This window comes from Marmota monax, unplaced genomic scaffold (assembly GCF_021218885.2).
Source record: "Marmota monax isolate L192 unplaced genomic scaffold, Marmota_monax_Labrador192_F-V1.1 WCK01_AAM20220418_F8-fsc00020, whole genome shotgun sequence".
In the NCBI taxonomy this organism is placed as follows: domain Eukaryota; kingdom Metazoa; phylum Chordata; class Mammalia; order Rodentia; family Sciuridae; genus Marmota; species Marmota monax.
In genome coordinates, this window is record NW_026692912.1 from 13,751,071 (window position 1) to 13,768,029 (window position 16,959).

Sequence of the window (16,959 nt, forward strand, 5' to 3'; positions counted from 1 at the left end):
AGTAACATCCATATTTTGAATCTGTTGTTTCTTAAGTTTCTTAAGTTTTTAACCCAGGGTTTCTCAAAGCTCCTAAAAGGGCTGGTGAAATAAACTACTGAGGCCACTCCCAGCGTGGCTAATTCAGTTGGTCTGGGTGAGGCCCAAGAATCTGCATTTCTGATAAATTTCCAGGTGATGCTGATGTTGCAGGTCCAGGGCCTACACTTTTGAGAGCTACTGTAAATCTTCAGGTTTCTTCCCTATATCTTGTCCTTTCTTACTAGGATAAAATAGGTTCTGAGCTCCTTGTATTTCCTGCCCAGACATAGAGTCATTTTTCCAAGGAGCCCAAGATCCTTTTGGGGGAAAAGGCATTTAGACATCATAGTTTGGAAATTGTGGGTGTTTGCTGGCACTTGGTCAGATTTTATTTCTTCAGCCTTTTACACAGAGTGAGTTAGTAAATTTTTTTAACAGAAAAACATCATGAGTTCATATTGATGCTTACAATTTAAATTTACAATTACAGGGTCTTTATTTCTTTGATTTTAATTTTTTTAATTCATAGTAAAAATCTTAGTTCCTAATGATACTTAAGAGTTGTTTTACAATAGAAATACATTAGTTTCAGAATATTAATACCAATACTATTACTAACCACTGAAAACGGTTTATATCTTAAAAAAACTTTTGGGCAGTTTTTCTTGCCTGTAAAATATTCCTGCTAGGAATGTATGGTCAAATCATTGTTTCCGTCACTGAAATGTTCTTTGTGTGACCATGCCTCCAGTGCCATCCGTAGTGAGGTTAATTGATTCTATACCATTAATTTTTAGAAATTTCTATTTTCCCCATTTTGACAAATTTTATTTATAATTATGTTAACTATTGATATAGTTTGGAAGTCAACTGTATAAAACAAGCTCTATTCAGAGAAATCTACTTTATCTCTGCCCTTCCAATCTCTCCCTTTACATGCCAACACATAGCCTGTTATTGCTTTTTCTTCATTTAAAAAACTCATAAGCATGAGCCTATATATTTATATCGCTCCAACAACTTTCCTAGGTCAACTCATGCCTGGGATGCATGCTTTTCAGAGCAGTCCACAGGACTGAGTGGGACAGTACGGTAAATGCAAAAGGCAAATCAATGATTCTCAGAGAAAATAGCAGGGAGCAAAAGCCACCGGGCTGCTGAAGATGTGGAAGTCTGCTTTACACACACGCTTCACACCAGGCAAAAGGCACCGTGTCAAACACAGGCAGTGACAGAACAGTGGTGAGAGGCAATTTAACACCACACAGGGGTCTGCGTACACTAGCAACCAGCAGCCACAATGGAGCATCTCTAAGTCCTTGTCCTACTCTGAAATTCTGTGACACTAGAGTGAATATAATCAGTTATCTGAGAAACGAAGGACAAAACACCTCGAGCACCAACCAGTCGCTGGACTGATCTAGAAGTGGGGGAAAATCGACACGGCTACAATTTTGTGTGCATTTATAACGTGTGTGTCTTATATATATATAATAAGAACTGCATTTTGTCTATTTAACAAGTAGTCACTACTTTTATGTGCTAAGGATAAAACCACTGCATTGTGGGTCAACTGTTTGGTTCAGACATGTTTGCTTTCAAAATTCATAAGGGACAGGTAATAATAGTTTGGTTATATGGGAAAAATCATTCAATCATACATTTATTCAAAAACATGAACAAAACACATGTTCCCCTGAAGGAAAGCAGAGGAAGGCAGACATTAAAACAAACCAAGTAATTATCTTTTGTGTCAAAAGCTATGAAGAAACAGAGGAAGACGCTATGACCGAGTGACTGGGAGCCCTCTCTCACCTAGGGGTAACATTTAAGCTAAGAGAAGGTGGGAAGGAGTCGGCAGGCAGCACGGGACATCCAGGCAGTCAGAGTAAGAAAAGGCTGTGGGCTAGGACCAGTGGGTCCCACCATCCCCCTGACACTTGCCTTCCACCCCACACCCCATGGGCTGAAGTGGGCAAAAATGAATTTATGAAACATTAAATGTTTATGAGCTTCCCTGAGCTCAGCACGCCCACACTCCCCACAGGAGCCTAACAAGGAAGCCTCAGGACTCCTCATGGAACCTTGAGGAAGAGGGCTACTCATGGGCTGCTCCAGAACCACGATAAACCCATCTAAGAGCTGCCAGTGGGGTGGAACTCAGAGAGAAAATCAAATTTCCTTTCTGCCTCCCTGCTGGCCTGTAGCACATTCACAGGAGAGGCAAAAAGGGGAAGCAGCATCAGACCACCCAGCTGGGAGTCTCAACCTCCTTTACCTGCATGTGGCTTTCCCAGGGAGGTTCCCCTGGGAGCCAGGCTGGCTGCTCACCCTGTCACAATACACATGCACTCCACAGATGGAAACAGGTAGGGCTCCACCTGCCTGGCTGCTGGCATGGATCAACTGCTCCCCAGCAGTTAGGCAGATTTGAAAAAGGCCTACTCATATCAAGAAAAGCCATTAATGGGAGTGGAGGGTGCAGGCAAAGGCATATAATGTGAAAGGGACTATGAAGAGAGAACCCGCAGGCCCATGAGAACAAGCCAGAACTCAATGCCTACAAAATGAAAGAATAGCTCCGGGTTCAGTCCTTATGTTTCAAACCAGCTCTGTAACCCTGATGAATGCCTGGGCCCCAGTTCCTCGTATATGGAGTGTAGACAGGATCCCACTCAACACTCATGTGCTGGACGTGGGCAGCCGCTGCAGGCTGAACTCTCGGGTGCTGGAGGTCAGTCAGCAGCCCAGACACAGCAAAAACATAACCAACCTGGTGCCTTTCCTCCCTTTAACACTTCCCCGCACCAAATGAGAGCCACTGGGGCTGCTCCTGGGCTGGGCTAAGGAAGGGACTGAGACACAGGCCCAGGGGCATCCTTGAACCTCTGAAGAATGTCACCACCTACCTGCCCACAGTGAAGGGTACACTGGCCATCTGTGGGGAGTGAGACTCTCCAAAGGAGCTTCAGCAACCTCGAGGCCTCTTCTAGGATCAGCCTGGCCGTGCTCACGCTGGAGACAAACTTGCTCAGGGGCACCAAGTGCAGACCCTACATGGGGTCAGGGATGAGAGAGCTGTTACGTGTGGTCCTGAGATCATGGACAGCAAGCTCTGACAGGCAGCATAAATCTCCAGGCTGCAGGGCTTCACCGGGTTTTTTGTGGTGAGGAGGAAATAAAATGTCATGTATGCTGCAGCCCCCGGAGATGCTCCAGAGCAAACGACACCGACAGCGAGTACAGCGACAGGGACAGTTTGGTATCAGCTGCACTGGTCTGGGAACAGTGCTGGGGACTTTTGAAGTCTCTCACCCTCACTGTCAGCAGAAAGAAAATCACATGGGAGAGTCAAGGGCATGAGAAAACAAGAATGTGATCAGAAATGGAAAAACACAAAAAAGAAAAGAAAATACAGCATGTCTTTACAAGAAATGAATATAAAAATAAAACCATGTATACTTTTTTAGTTATCAAATTAACAAAAAATCATTATAAATAAAAATACTCAACGAAGACAAGTGTGGGTGCTGAGATGGGTACTCAAACAGATGTGATCCTTTGGGAAGCAATGTAGCAATGGTTATCAAGAGCCCTAAAAAGTGTACACGTTTTGAACCAGTAACTTCATTTCATACCTAATCAAAAATACAATTTAAAATAATAAAAACTGTTTCTGAATGAGGATGCTTGCCAGTCACAATTATATGTCCAACAAACAGTGCAAGTGAAAATAAGTGAAGGTCCAGCCACACATGAGCTGATATGGCCGCCAATAAAAGTCAAGGGTGAGGAAAAACCGAATGAGATGGAAAAAGCATCAACCTCTTGTTAGTGAAACATGTGGAACTCACAGTTATGTGTAGGTCTGATAAACTTTTGAATGTCCTAAAAGTACACATTAAAATTGTAAGTGCTGACCTTCAGGGGTAGTGTATTAATAAATGTTTTTATGCTTTTCTATAATTTCTAGCTTTTGTGCAATAAAAATTTCAATCAGAAAAGAAAAAGCATCTTATTAATATTTATTAATTTATTCAACAAATATTCAGCAAGCACATTGGTCTTGTACCAGGTGATGGACAAAGTTAAATAAAGCAGCCCCTCTCCCTGTTCTCCAAGAGTTCATCTGTCTAGTAGAACATAAAAGGCAAAATCGATTTTTATAATACAACAAAATAAAAAAGTCAAATCAGGTATGGGGAAGCAGGGGGCTCAGGCATCTCCAGTAAAGACCCAGGAAGAGAGATCAGGAATGTGACCCAAGCTTGGGGTCTGGTCCAGCTTGCGGGTGGGGGTGTACCTGTCCCCAAGCCTTGGAGGAGGCGAGTAAGGAAGCACATGCCCAACAGCTGGGTCTAGACAAAAGGCAACAAGTCTGGGAAGAGTCCAGCGGGATGGGGTGCGGGAAGAAGGAGGTAAAAGAGGCTGAGGGGGTCCCAGGACAGAGGGAACCTGGGCTGGAGACAGGCTGTGGAAAGCAGGCGGGGATGGCGCATAAGCCTAGCCTACTCAGAGTAGGACACATGGCAGGAGAGGGAACATGCCATTGGGCAGGCAGGCAGAAGTCAGCAGCTTCTGCACAGGTAAGTCTGGTGACTAATGCTGTCCTACAATGTGGGAAGCGAGCACCCTGGAGGACAGGGAGCTGAGTTCAGATGTGAACCTCTCCAAGCTACTTCTCAGCATCTCTAAAGTGGGCATGACGTCACTGCTTCCCAGGGTTGTGGTGAGGAAATAAAATGTCATAAGGGAAGCTATGGGGGAAGAGATGGAGATGCCAACCATCCTGGGTTGGATGTAGGGTTTCTCAAACTGGCAAGCTCATCACGAGGCAGTTGTAGAAATTATGGTGTGGTGTGCTGCAGTATGACGTGGTGTGGCGTAGTATGGTATGTGGCACGATACTGGGGTATGGTGTGCCATGGTATGGTATGGTACAGTATGGTGTGGCGTGACACCAGGGGATGGTGTGGTGTGATATGGTGTAGTATGGTATGACACTGGGGGACAAGTGTGATATAGTGGAGTGTGGCGTGACTCCGGGGGATGATGTGGCATGGTGTGGTGTGACACTGGAGGACAGCGTGGTGTGATGTGGTGTGGTAGGACACTGGGGATGCAGTGTGATATAGTGTGGTGTGGCGTGACACTGGGAGACGATGTGGCCTGGTGTAGTGTGACACTGGGGGATGGCATGTTGTGATATGGCGTAGTGTGGTATGACACCAGGAGACAGTGAGGTATGAGCTGGGGAGGTGTGGGGTGGGCTAGCATGGTACGGTAAGTGCAGTAAAGTGGGGTCTGCCTCAAGAGGATGAGGCCCTCCATCTTCTCCACAGGATCCTCAGAACCCGAGCACACCGGGTGGCTGGACATAGGGATGAACAGCTGGACACACAGAGGGACAGAAGACTGGATGAGACTCGACAGACAGGCCGACATGGGCACAGAGCAGCAGATCCCTATGAAGTAGCCACAATAACGCAGGGTACAAACCTCAAGCAGATGTCTTCCCGCAGCCACCAACACAGAACCTGACTCTGACCTTTCTTGGCCGACACCTTCTGGTCCCTCTTTTTAGAGCCCTACTGAGGACAACTGTGCACTTGCCTCCAAGCACCCTCAGTCAGTCCTTCCCACTCACTGCCCCAGTGAGCACCTCCCTTCCCCTACTCTAGCAGCCAGATTACCTTTGTCCTCAGCTCTTGACCCATGGGGCTGGAAGCCTCTTGGGTTTGCATGTCCATCTCAGCAAGGAGCCTCTGTCCTTGGTGGATCTGCTCACACAACGCATCATAGTCCTCGATCAGGCCCAGGATGTGGCGGCCACTCCTGCTGGCCCACAGGCGAGAAGCCATGCGGGGCAGGCAAGGGGTGCTGGTTACAGAGCTGCCACTGATGCAGGAGAAGGAGTCTATGTCATTTCCAGAGAGTGGAGGAGTCTCTGAAGCTGCAAAATGAGAAGTGGAACATCAATCTACTTGGTAGCACCCTGTGTTCAGAGCTTACATGCTGATCCCCAAACCCCTGCCAAACACCTAGTTGGGACCAGGGACCCCCTTTGATTCAATTTAAAAATACCACTGTCACACCCCATGCTGCTTCAGTTACTCAGACTTCAATTTTGTACCTGACTTTGGCATCACAGCCCAAGTGGACTCAAGGTCAGAGGAATTACTGCTTGCCAGGGGACATTTGTTATCATCTGTAACATGCAAAACAAGAGAAGGAAATAAACTGTTTCACTGCCTTCCATAATTGAGGAAGAAGTGACTGAGAGTACAGTGTCTCATCCAAACACATTTGTTCAGAAACACAGCATTCATTCAAATTCTCCCTGGACATCAGTCCTACTGGACCTGGTCAGGACAACAGAGAAAGAGTGACTGGGCCCAGCCCCTTCCTGGGAAAACCCTCTTGTCAAACAAGAAACAGGCAGTTTTGTCTCGGTGTGCTCAGGATGGAGGAGGGAAGCACAGGGCTGTGGGTGCCGGGGGATGGTGCTGACCCCAGCATGGCTTCCCAAAGGCTGACACCTGTGTTATGTTTCAAGACCACTGTGACTGATCCCTGGGAAGGAGGGGAAAAAATGCCAGGCAGAGGGGGGAGCAGGCAGTTACAAGCTCACAAGGATGTGAACTGTCATTCGGGGAGAAATAAGCAGGTCCTGTGGCCAAGGCCCTGATGCCGGGAAGACACAGGAGGGTGCAAGGCCAGAACCAGGAGGGCTGTGGGACCTACTCAGGGGCATCAGGCTGGGCAGCGCCTGGCTGAGATCTCAGTTTGGTCCTGGAGGAGAAAGCTTGACGGCTGCTGCATTAACCTGAGAGAGAGGGAGCGGCCTGCAGAATATGGGGGTGACACATTTCAAACACCGTAAGAAGGCAAAATCAACAGGTACTCAAGACGATCTGAGCAACACTTTATAACTTGGAAAGCACTTTTACATCCGGAAAGCTATTAAGCTCTCAAAAGCCTAACAGGCAGGCTGGCACTGTAATTCAGACGTCACGGAAAAGGAGGCCACGGGGCAGCATAACCCAGCAAGGTTGGTGTCTAGGCCTCAGGATTCCCCATCCATGCTTCCTCCATCCCTGCCAAGGGTGCACTGTGGTTTCCAGGCCCAGGAAGCCAGGAGGTCAGCTCCACGAAGTCAGCCCCTGGGGAGAATCACTTTAATCCAAGACCACAGCCCTGGGTTCCATCCCTAGCACTGCTAAAAAAAACAAAAACAAAATGTACAAAAAAGCCCCCAAACAGAAAAATGGTACAAAAAACAATTTGAACAATATAAACTCAAGCCTGTTTCTGATTAACAAATGAAGAAAAATATACAAAGAATTCTTTTCCCAACCTTTCTTCCTTATATTGTTACATCATCTTTTTGGTTAAAGTTTTAAGATCCTTATCAAGGAGAAATCAATGAACCAATCAATGACGGTGCTAAAGCTGACTGGGTTCTCCTTAAGACATCTGAACTTTCAAAATTAAAGGCAATAGACTTGATTCTCAAACCAAGTGATGAGAAACTTTTGCACAATCCTTGTCTATAAAGCATGTCAATATTCCTCGCTCCACTGAACACGCACAGTCACCTTATGGGCATCAGAATGACAATCTCCAGGCACCTGAGGCTCGAGGTCGGGTGGGGTCAGGAACAGCTCTGGACTGAGAGCTCAAATGAATAGTGCCATGTCACTCTCAGCTCCAATTCCTTTGTCTACACAGTAAAAGGGATGGCCTGGTCAGGGGCACTGAGTCGACCACTTGCTGGTTTGTCCTGGGTTCGGCTGGGCTGGGGCAGGAATGTCTGTCTGGTCCTCTCTCTGCTCCCCTCACAAACTCTCCAGGGCTGACAGGCCACCAGCAAATGCAAAACAGGCCCAGGCGTTCCCTACCAGGAGGCTTCCCAGACCTAGAGGGCACTGCAAATCAGAGTAAGAGGCTGGGTTCTCTTTGAAGGGTAACAAGAGGACTAAAAAGGCCTCAGGCTCCGAGTGGCATAGGCAGGACAAAATAGATACGAGGGAAGAAGACTGGAGGCCATCAGGGTGGTTGGAAGCCCAAGCTCCACTTCCAGAGAACCAAGACACCCAGAGTATGCCATTGTGCCAGAGGTAACAGTTAATTAGCGGTCAGGCACCCGGCTCCGAGGGTGCAGTGAATCTACTGTCTATGGAAGGACATCTCCGTGGGCAGGGGCATCACTCAGAAGTTCACACATAATACACAGATGTGCAGATGCCATACCGTGTTTGTCTAGCTGTAGGGTCCAATCGAGGACACCCGGGGCTTGGACAGCCAGACTGAGGTCTCCTTCCTGGGCCTTCTTCTCCCCCTGTGCCAGCTGCTCCTCCAGCTTGCTCTGTAAGGTGCTATTGGTTTTGATGCCACCTTCCAACTGTGCCCGCAGAGCCTGGATCTCTGTCAGGAGGTCGTGCAGGTCACTGAGAAGCTCCTGCCCCTTCCAGCCTTCTGGTGCCTCTGCTCCAGTCTCTGTGGACATGTGCAGAGGGAAGTCTTGACATCTTCCACAAATAAAGGGTCAGCCATCAAAGGAACTCAATGGCATTTTCAATCCGCACACCACCATCGACCCCCCCCACCTTACTGAGAACTAGGTACAATTTAAAATAACAACTCGACTTTAAAAACAAAAATATTGGCTGACTTAATTGCTGCTATTCCACAGGCTAAATAAGAGCTGGAAATTAATTTTCACTTCTGGCCATAAAAGCCTAGCAAATTGCACACCAAACCCTGAAATTATGTCTAGTAGTAATAAAATCTATTTGGGCTGGAATTATAGAATGAAAGGGGATGATTTTAAGAGCCACAGTATATTAAAAAGGCACAACAGCAAGAATAAGAGAAGCAACTTGAGAAGAAATGAAAGCTGTGAGATGACCCTTTTCTAGATAAACTTTCAATAGGGAGAAACCATCTGGAAAATTAGTTTAAAAAAATCCCACTACACCTCAAAATTGATTCTGAAACATTAGACCTTATACTTGAGTCACTCTGATCTGGTATCTCTCTTGAAATACAGACAAGACCAGGGCCAACAAGGTCCAGCACATGGTAGGCACTGTAACTGTTTGCTGAATGAATGGGCAAAAAGAAACACACACTAGCAGGAAACCTGTAATGAAAGTTATTTCTTAAGCGTCTACTGTGTGTCAGGGAGTACTTTAGGGCGCTTTAACACATGATCTGCTCAACTTTTACAACTCCACACAGTGGATTTTAACAGACATGTTTCCCAAGGCAGGAACAGGCCCAAAGGGTGAGGTGACCTGCTGTAGGACACACGGCCAGGTCGAGGGAGTGATACTCTAGAACTGAGCTGGCAGGATGCCTGAGCCTATGTCCTTCCATGTTTTCTGCTCCTATTTAAGAGAAGTAGGCCAAAGAGCTGGCTTCAAATAAACCACGTTTACCCCCAGGGTCACGCAGAGTCTGATGACAACATCTGGAGAAAGGGCATGGAGCCAGAGCCCCGGCCTGCTGCTCCTGCCACAGGCTGTGCCCGTGAGCTCACAGCTCTGGGACATAAAGAGCCTGGTCCCCAGGGCCCAGTACCTTGCTGTAGCCTCTGGTGCTCCTCGTCCAGCCTCACATACACCTTCAGCTCCACGCGGAGAGACTGGAGCAACTTGTGGTTCTGTGAGAGCAGCTGCTGCCTCCACTTCACCTCCTTCTGTGCCCTGCAACGCCCCCCGTGGGGAGGAGAGGTTAACTGCACTCCAAGGTGGCTTACTCATCCCCCACGCCACTCGGCCAGAAGAGTGAGGACAAAAACAGCATGGTTTAAGAACTGCACTGCAGACTCTGTTTCCCAAGGGCCCCGTGTCCAGCCCTTTACCCTCTTTCCTGTAGTCTTCACAGACACCCTGGAAGGAATGTGCTCTGTAATCCTCGATTCAGAGACAAGAGGAAGCTAAGTTCAAAAGGTTGCGTCCCCTACGCAGGGGTGCACAGCTCAGAGCGGAGCTACGACCTACACCGGGATCGCCTGCCGGCAAAGACAGCGGATTATCTACATCACCACCTAGCGCGGGCAGCCTAGGTGGTGATGGGAGCGCTGAAGGAGCAGGTCACTGCTGGGAGCCAAAACGAACAACTGAAAACATGGGATGTGAGTCTAAGGGGAAAACCGCAAAAGAGGGAGCAATAGGATCCTTTGAAAATGTCACTCCTCTGCTGGGAATGTCCCAGTGGCTTCCTATGCCACTCAGAGTAAAAACCAAAGTCCTTCTACAGCTAGGAGGCCTTATGTGATTCTGGCCACCTCATGCCCTCTGCCCCTACCACGCCCTCTCCTCCAGATGAACAGGCCCCCTGTTTGCCTCGGGCCAGGTGCCCTCTGCCAAACAACTTCCCAAGAGGGTTGCAGTATCACACCCTCCTTGGGGCTCTCCACCCAAAGGGCACCTTTACAGAGAAGGAAAGATGGAGAACAACAGCCCGCCCCACCCCTCCTTCTTTAGATGATCATTCCCCATATTTCATGCCCACCAGATATATGGCATGCTTCTGTCCATCCCTGCACATTAGGAGAGAGGCTAGTGTGCCTCACTCTGGGACTGTACCCCCAGAGCCTGGCTGCGGGGGCCATCAGGGCAGGGAACCAGGCCCCACCTGTCCAGCTCCTGGCTCAGCTGCTGGTTGAGCCTGTCCCTCTCGCCGACTTCCTTCCGCAGCCTCTCGTTTTCTCCCCGCACAGAGGCATGCTCCTGCTGCAGGCGCTCCAGGCTTGCCACGTTCCCGGAGAGGGACTCTCGTAATTTTTCATTCTCTTTCTGTTTATCTGCAAACACCAAAAAGTGCCACTGAGAAGGGACACCATTTGTTTTTTTCCAACCTTATTACGCAGATAGAGCACTTCAGTTCGAGCACTCCAAGAATACAAAAAGGAATGAGATTTAATCTGACATTTATGATTTTGGTGTTCCAATTATCTTATGCATTTTGGGCAGATAAATCTGTCAACATCAAGGCTGCAGATTAAACGTCACTGGCATAAAATGGGCCTGTTTAATTTTCTATTAAATAATGGGCCCTGCAAACCTGGTTACTTTTCTTCCATACAGCACAAATGTGTAGAAACTAGAAAGAAAGAAGCAGGGCCCCAAACTCTGGCGGCAGCAATGGAAAGTGCGCGGCCTTCCCTGCCTCCCAACAGAGCTGTGCAGAACGGACCCTCTGTGAGGGCCTCAACTCTCCTGAGGAGCAAAACCCTCCCCAGAGGTGCAGGAGACAAAGAGGCTCAGAGCAGGGTGCTGGGGGCAGGGTGGTGGGTTCAAGGGTTGCTCCTTCATTTACTGACTACAGGACCCTGAGCAAGGGTCTCTACTTCTTTGTGTCTCAGCTTCCTCACATGTGCTATGGTGAAGAAAAGGGTCAGCACAGGGTTTTGTACGCAGGCTGGAGTTGAAAGAACCCATATGGGTGAGAGGTGAGCAGCGGGATGGTGGGATGGTCATGGCACAGCACACTGCACAGGTGTCACATAGAGACCCGCACACACCAACATAGTTAACCTTCACTGCAAACCTCTGAGGGAGGCACTACTGTTCTCCCATCTTACAAGCAGGAAATTGGGGATCAATGAGGTCAACACTTCCCTGCAGCCACACTGCCAGTAAGTGGCAGAGGCAGGCACAGCTGTCCATCATTCCTGGCCAGCCTGTATGCTCCTCACCTCTGAGCGGGGCTGGACCTGCTCTCTCCCTTCCATTTCAAAGGTCCCGGTTCTCTATCCTGAGCTACCCTGGCTAACCCCTCCTCATCCTTCTAGACTAGGCTTTTGATGACCAGTCTCTCAGGGTCCTGTGCTCCCTGCACCGGCTTCATCAGGGCCATTCCTCATGCTGGCCTGCTGTGGGATGTCTGCATGTCTCTCCCATTAGACCACAAGAGCCTGAGAGAAGGACCAGGACTCACTGATTTCTGTAATCGGCCCTGACTCAGAACTGGAGTTGGGGGATGTCTGCAGAATGAATGATCTCCAAAGCCCGAACTTCATTTCTAAAACCCAAATCACATCAATATCCTCTGGGGAAAGCAGGTAAGCTGGCCCAAGTTCCAGTCCCAACCACCGTCTAGCTCTGCGACCGCTGGCAGGGCAATTCCCTGGGCCTTCGTTTCTTATGTGGAAAACAGGGATACTAATATCTCGTTCCAAAATTGTTTTAAGCGCTAAAATGTAGCATAAGGCAGGTTCTTAGGAGCTAAGCTCCATATAGAAAGAACTAAAAGAGGGTCTTTTTAAGAACTGCTGGATGAAACTCTGCTGATTGTTGGAAATCTCTGGTTGAGTAAACCATTCCCAGCCCCTTTCTCTTCCACCGGGAACCAAGACAAATGAGAGGTGGCTGTGTAGAGGGCATGAGTGACAAGGAAATACAGTAGAGACACTGTGCTGAGGGCTTTATGCAATTTGATTGTCACAACAACCCTATGAGGTATCCCCTAACCTCCCTGTACCACATTTTTCTCAGCCACAACATAGGAATATCTCACAGGACTGTTGTGACAATGACACCCTGTAAAGCTGTCACAGGGCCACAGGACTCAACCTAGGTTGCTCCAACTCCAACACCTGCATTCTTTGCCTGGCATGGAGGCTTTGGGGCCCTGGCTGCAGGAGCTCCTCTATTTCTTACCTTGAGACCCCTTCAGGAGCATCGCATTGAGCGTCTGGTTCTGCTTCCTCAGGAAATTAATCTCTGAGGTGAGAGAATTGTGCAGCTCTGAACCATAAGCCAAAATGTTTGTAGCCCCTATTAAAACACAAGCAGAAGCACTTCAGGGACCATCTCCAGGTCAGTATGGATAGAACTTCCTGGAAAGGAGTTCTGAACACTGAGGGAACAAAACATGCAGTGAAAATCAGCCCTGAGAAGCATCCAAGTTATTTCAGAGCCCAAAGGGAAATGAGAGTGAGCCTGAAAAGGTGGCAGGAGGGGACCCAGGCCTTACCGCCCCTGAGGTGAATGCACCAGGAGCCAGGGCCAGGGTGGGTGAGTGGGTGACAGTCTCAACCTCCCAAAGTGCAAACTCACGCACCCAGGGTCTGCTGGGCCTCCACCCTGCTGAACTGCCCCCTTCACCGCTCTCTTACCTGTGCCCTGCCTCAGGGGCAGTACCACACAAGACCCGGCCTGAGCCCAGACACGCTGCTGCTGCTTTCCCAAGATGCCGAGCACCCAAGTGTCTCTCCTGTCCCCACCCTTCAGGCCTCAGGCCTTGCTCTGACCTGGCCGCCCTGCCTTCTGCCCATGGTGTTGTCATCCTAAATACAATCCTTTCTTGTAATTCTCTGCTCAAAAACCTCTAATGTCCCAGTACTGCAAAAGACAATCAAAACACAAGGTCCAAACTTCCCAGTCTCCTGGCACACTGCACCCCTCTCCATTCAGAACCCTAAGGCCCTTAAATGCAGTGACACGGGGCCACTTCTGGTCCCTAGGCACACCATATGGTCACACCCCTTGCAGAATGAGGTTCCTTCTTTGCCTGGATGCCCACCACCCTCTTCATCTGACAAAGACACCTTCAACTCTTAGCTAAATTCGCAGTCTCTGAGTGTATGCCATAAAGGTCAGGGTCAAAAGCTAGGCAAACTGTGAGGGAGGCCACCCCTCACTGTGAAGATTTCACCATGCTGTCGTCCACTGCTGAACCCCTACCCTTCTTCTACATCCAGCTTAGATGACGCTCCCCATGCCCGGCGCTTCCTTGTCTGCACCACTACAGTGCTCCCATCCTCAGCCCCTCGGGAGAGCACCTACTACTGTGTGCAGGGCACCTCGTCCACATGGCTTCCATACTGAGTCCACTTGCTACGCTGCAACCCAATGCCAGCCCCTGCTTGCCCAGCTACCCTGCAGCCAGACATGGTCATGGGTCTCTGCTGGCCAACGAGACCTTCAGAGGCTTCAGGGCGGACTTCCCCTTACTACAAAAGGAAGACAGAGTAAAGACTGAGTCTCTTTCTTTCCATGCTTCAGACACCAACCACAGAGAATGGGAACCTCATAACCACCATAGTTACCACAGACACCATCTCCAAGTGTTGATGTCACTGAGTCATAACCCCTGCCTCAGAACCACTTGCCTCTGGATCTCTTGTGTAAAAAACATAACCCCCATCATTTACACCAGTTTTTACCCATATTTTGTTATCTGCAATGGAAAACATCCTGGTGTACAAGTGATGACCTCTAATGCTCTCACTCCTCATAAGGAAGGACACTGAGCTCTCGAGAGGCGTGTGCCCGCCCCTCTCTGCAGTACAACCTCCTTTCCTGCTAATTTTTCACTGATCAACCTTTTAATTCACAAACATCTCTCTCCACCATCCTTCTCCACTCTCCCCCAGGAACTCTGGTGCTGTTTCAGAGACACCTGGGTTGAACTATGGCTCTGGTTTCTTAATAACCACAAGACCTCAGGCAAGTCACATAAGGTCCCTCAGTCTTCATTAGCACAATAAAAGTGACTGGTACTGTTACAGTTACTGCTATTACCATTTGTAGTGATAGCACGATTAATGATAGGCTGGAGCCAAAACAGGACTGAAGAGTAATATGAATGAGCAGGAAAAACTACCCAGGTCTACAGTGACCCAAGTCAAGGCAGTCGCTTTCCAAAGGAACAGCCAGGCCATGGACCAGTTCCCAATAGTCTAAATCTGAGAGTCAAACTGGAACTAGCAGGGTGCACTTTGAGACCAGGAGGCCAGTTCTTCCTCTGAATGTCACCACTACAGAAAACCTGGTTAACGAACAGCACCTGGAAGCTCTGCTGCAGCGGATGTTGGCATGTAGAAACTTCCACCTCAAGGTTGTAAGGACTCCTGCCTTTCTCAAAACTCCTCCCAAGATGAACATTTCACAGCAGGGGAAGGCGGGGCCCCTTTTATTTCTTTGTCTTGTCAGAGACAGTGACAACATGGTGAGAACAGCATGTCTTTCCACCAGCGTAAATACTTTATGAATGCATTTTTGTAAACCTTCCCGTCAGAGGGAATTACTCTCTAGAGCAATTGCCTGCTCCATTGTAGCCGGTGGCCATTTGAGCCCCCAAATAATTCTATAATTGGATTTTCCAGGGAAAATGTAAAACAAAATGAATCTAATTCAGGCATTACCAAGAGTAAATGTGAAGGGCCCAGGCGTGTATTTCTTTCCTGAGTTTGATATGACTAATAACTCATAATCAATTTCCCTGGGGGCCAGAAGGGGAGGAGGCAGTGTGGGGGCGGAGTGAATGGGGGGAAGGAAAGGGAGAAGTAATAGAACCACTGTTTACCTTGAGAACTGGAGCATACAAAGTACTTTTGAAAAGATGTCCTTCTTAACCGATGGCCACAGTGGGTGACTGAGGAAGGATAAGTAGACTAGGGGACGGGGGACTGAGTGCCGCCATCAAGCACTATCTTGAAGTCAGTAATCTCACCTCTAAAAATGGGAATGACATTAGGGTCCATGCTCACCGGACCAGTTTAAATGTTAAACTGGTCAGGTTATGAAATAAATAAAATAGTAAATAAGACAGATACTAATGGTGACAGCAGCCACTTAGTGAGTGAGGCACAAGCAGAGCCTACTCAGGGCACTGCTCACCTCATCTTGCAGTGACTCAATTTTGTGAAATAACTGAGACTGGGAGGTGGGGAGGTTGGTGAGCTGCCCAAAGCCATGAAGCAATAAAGAGAGGAGCCAGGATCTCCACCCAGGTTGGGCCTTTCCCAGAACACCAGCTGCTAAGGGTACATTCTTCATGGAACGAGGGCTCTCTCTGCAGAATAAGGACAGAAGTCAACATACACTGTTCAATGAAAAATGGGTCAGAACAGTGGATGCACAGTATGTTAACTTTTGGATGAGAGAGAGAATAAGAATATATATTTGTATTTGCATTCTAAAAATCACTAGAAAGATACAGAAGAAACACAACAAGAGTGTGGGGCAGGGCAGAGAGGACAGTGTTAACAGGTAGAATGGAAGTGCTAATTTTTGACCTATGTGAAAGTCTTACCTATGGGGAAAATATGTTTAGTGTTCATGGAAGATCATTTCACTCAGAGCTAACCATGGTTATACAGGAATACTGGTGACCTTTTTGATTGGCATGTGAGATTTACCAGACTGCTAAAATGCTGACATTTTTATAATCTGTTATTGACAAAAAGACAAAATATGCCTTGTTCTCCCCTTGCATACCTATCTACATCTCTACAGCTTCCAAAGTCCAGTGAGGGGCCATCCACAATTCAGGAGAATAGGGATGGCAGGTTTGGGCAGTGATGGAAGCATCACTGTCCACAGACTGCTCAGTTGGGCAAATGTGAAGCACTCAGGGTTTGCATTGCCCTGTGAGAAGGTCCTTCCTTACCTTGATCAAACTCAGTCCCTTGCCGTTCCAACTGTTTCCGCAGCTTCTCATTTGTTTTAATAGATTCTTCTAAACGTTTTCTCAAAGTTCGAATTTCCTGTATGTGTTCCATTAGTAAGTCTAGAGGAAGGAAGGGCATTTTTAATTTAAAGTCTGAAGCTCCCAACAAATTGAATAATTTATAGACTATGCAGGGATCTTGAAATTCCAAACAGTATCGGATGTGTTAAGATAGCAACTGGCAATCCTGCCCTGGGCTTGGGGAGCTGGGCTATTGTCCGTGGCCCACAGACACAGCTCTGTGATGGTTCTCAATGGCCCTCCAATAGGATGCAATTTTACATCACACGAAAAAATTATATTCCATACAATTTTAATGCTAACTCTAATGTAGCCTTTTATTCTTTTCAATATCAAATATTAATTTAAAATCTTCCTTATGGTGAAACCAACAGATCACTTTCAGGCCTGCTTAGATTGCCTGAGAGTTGATTAAACCACCTTCATAATGAATCCAGATATTTCTGAGAC

General features: G+C 47.9%; 1 protein-coding gene across 8 annotated transcripts in view; it reads right to left on the minus strand.

The window, feature by feature from the left end:
• Cdk5rap2 (CDK5 regulatory subunit associated protein 2) overlaps nucleotides 1–16,959 on the minus strand; it is a 194,481-nt gene that overhangs the window by 17,750 nt on the left and 159,772 nt on the right. For 7 of the 8 annotated variants that reach the window (XM_046451711.2, XM_046451710.2, XM_058581650.1 and 4 more), the window contains 8 exons: nucleotides 16,429–16,548; nucleotides 12,693–12,809; nucleotides 10,666–10,834; nucleotides 9,607–9,731; nucleotides 8,275–8,520; nucleotides 6,155–6,229; nucleotides 5,715–5,974; nucleotides 2,931–3,074 (listed from right to left, as the gene is read on the minus strand). In XM_046451711.2, the coding sequence (XP_046307667.1) occupies nucleotides 2,931–3,074; nucleotides 5,715–5,974; nucleotides 6,155–6,229; nucleotides 8,275–8,520; nucleotides 9,607–9,731; nucleotides 10,666–10,834; nucleotides 12,693–12,809; nucleotides 16,429–16,548 (1,256 nt within the window). The remainder of the gene's footprint in view (nucleotides 1–2,930; nucleotides 3,075–5,714; nucleotides 5,975–6,154; nucleotides 6,230–8,274; nucleotides 8,521–9,606; nucleotides 9,732–10,665; nucleotides 10,835–12,692; nucleotides 12,810–16,428; nucleotides 16,549–16,959) is intronic. The other variant, XM_046451708.2, reaches the window with a different exon arrangement.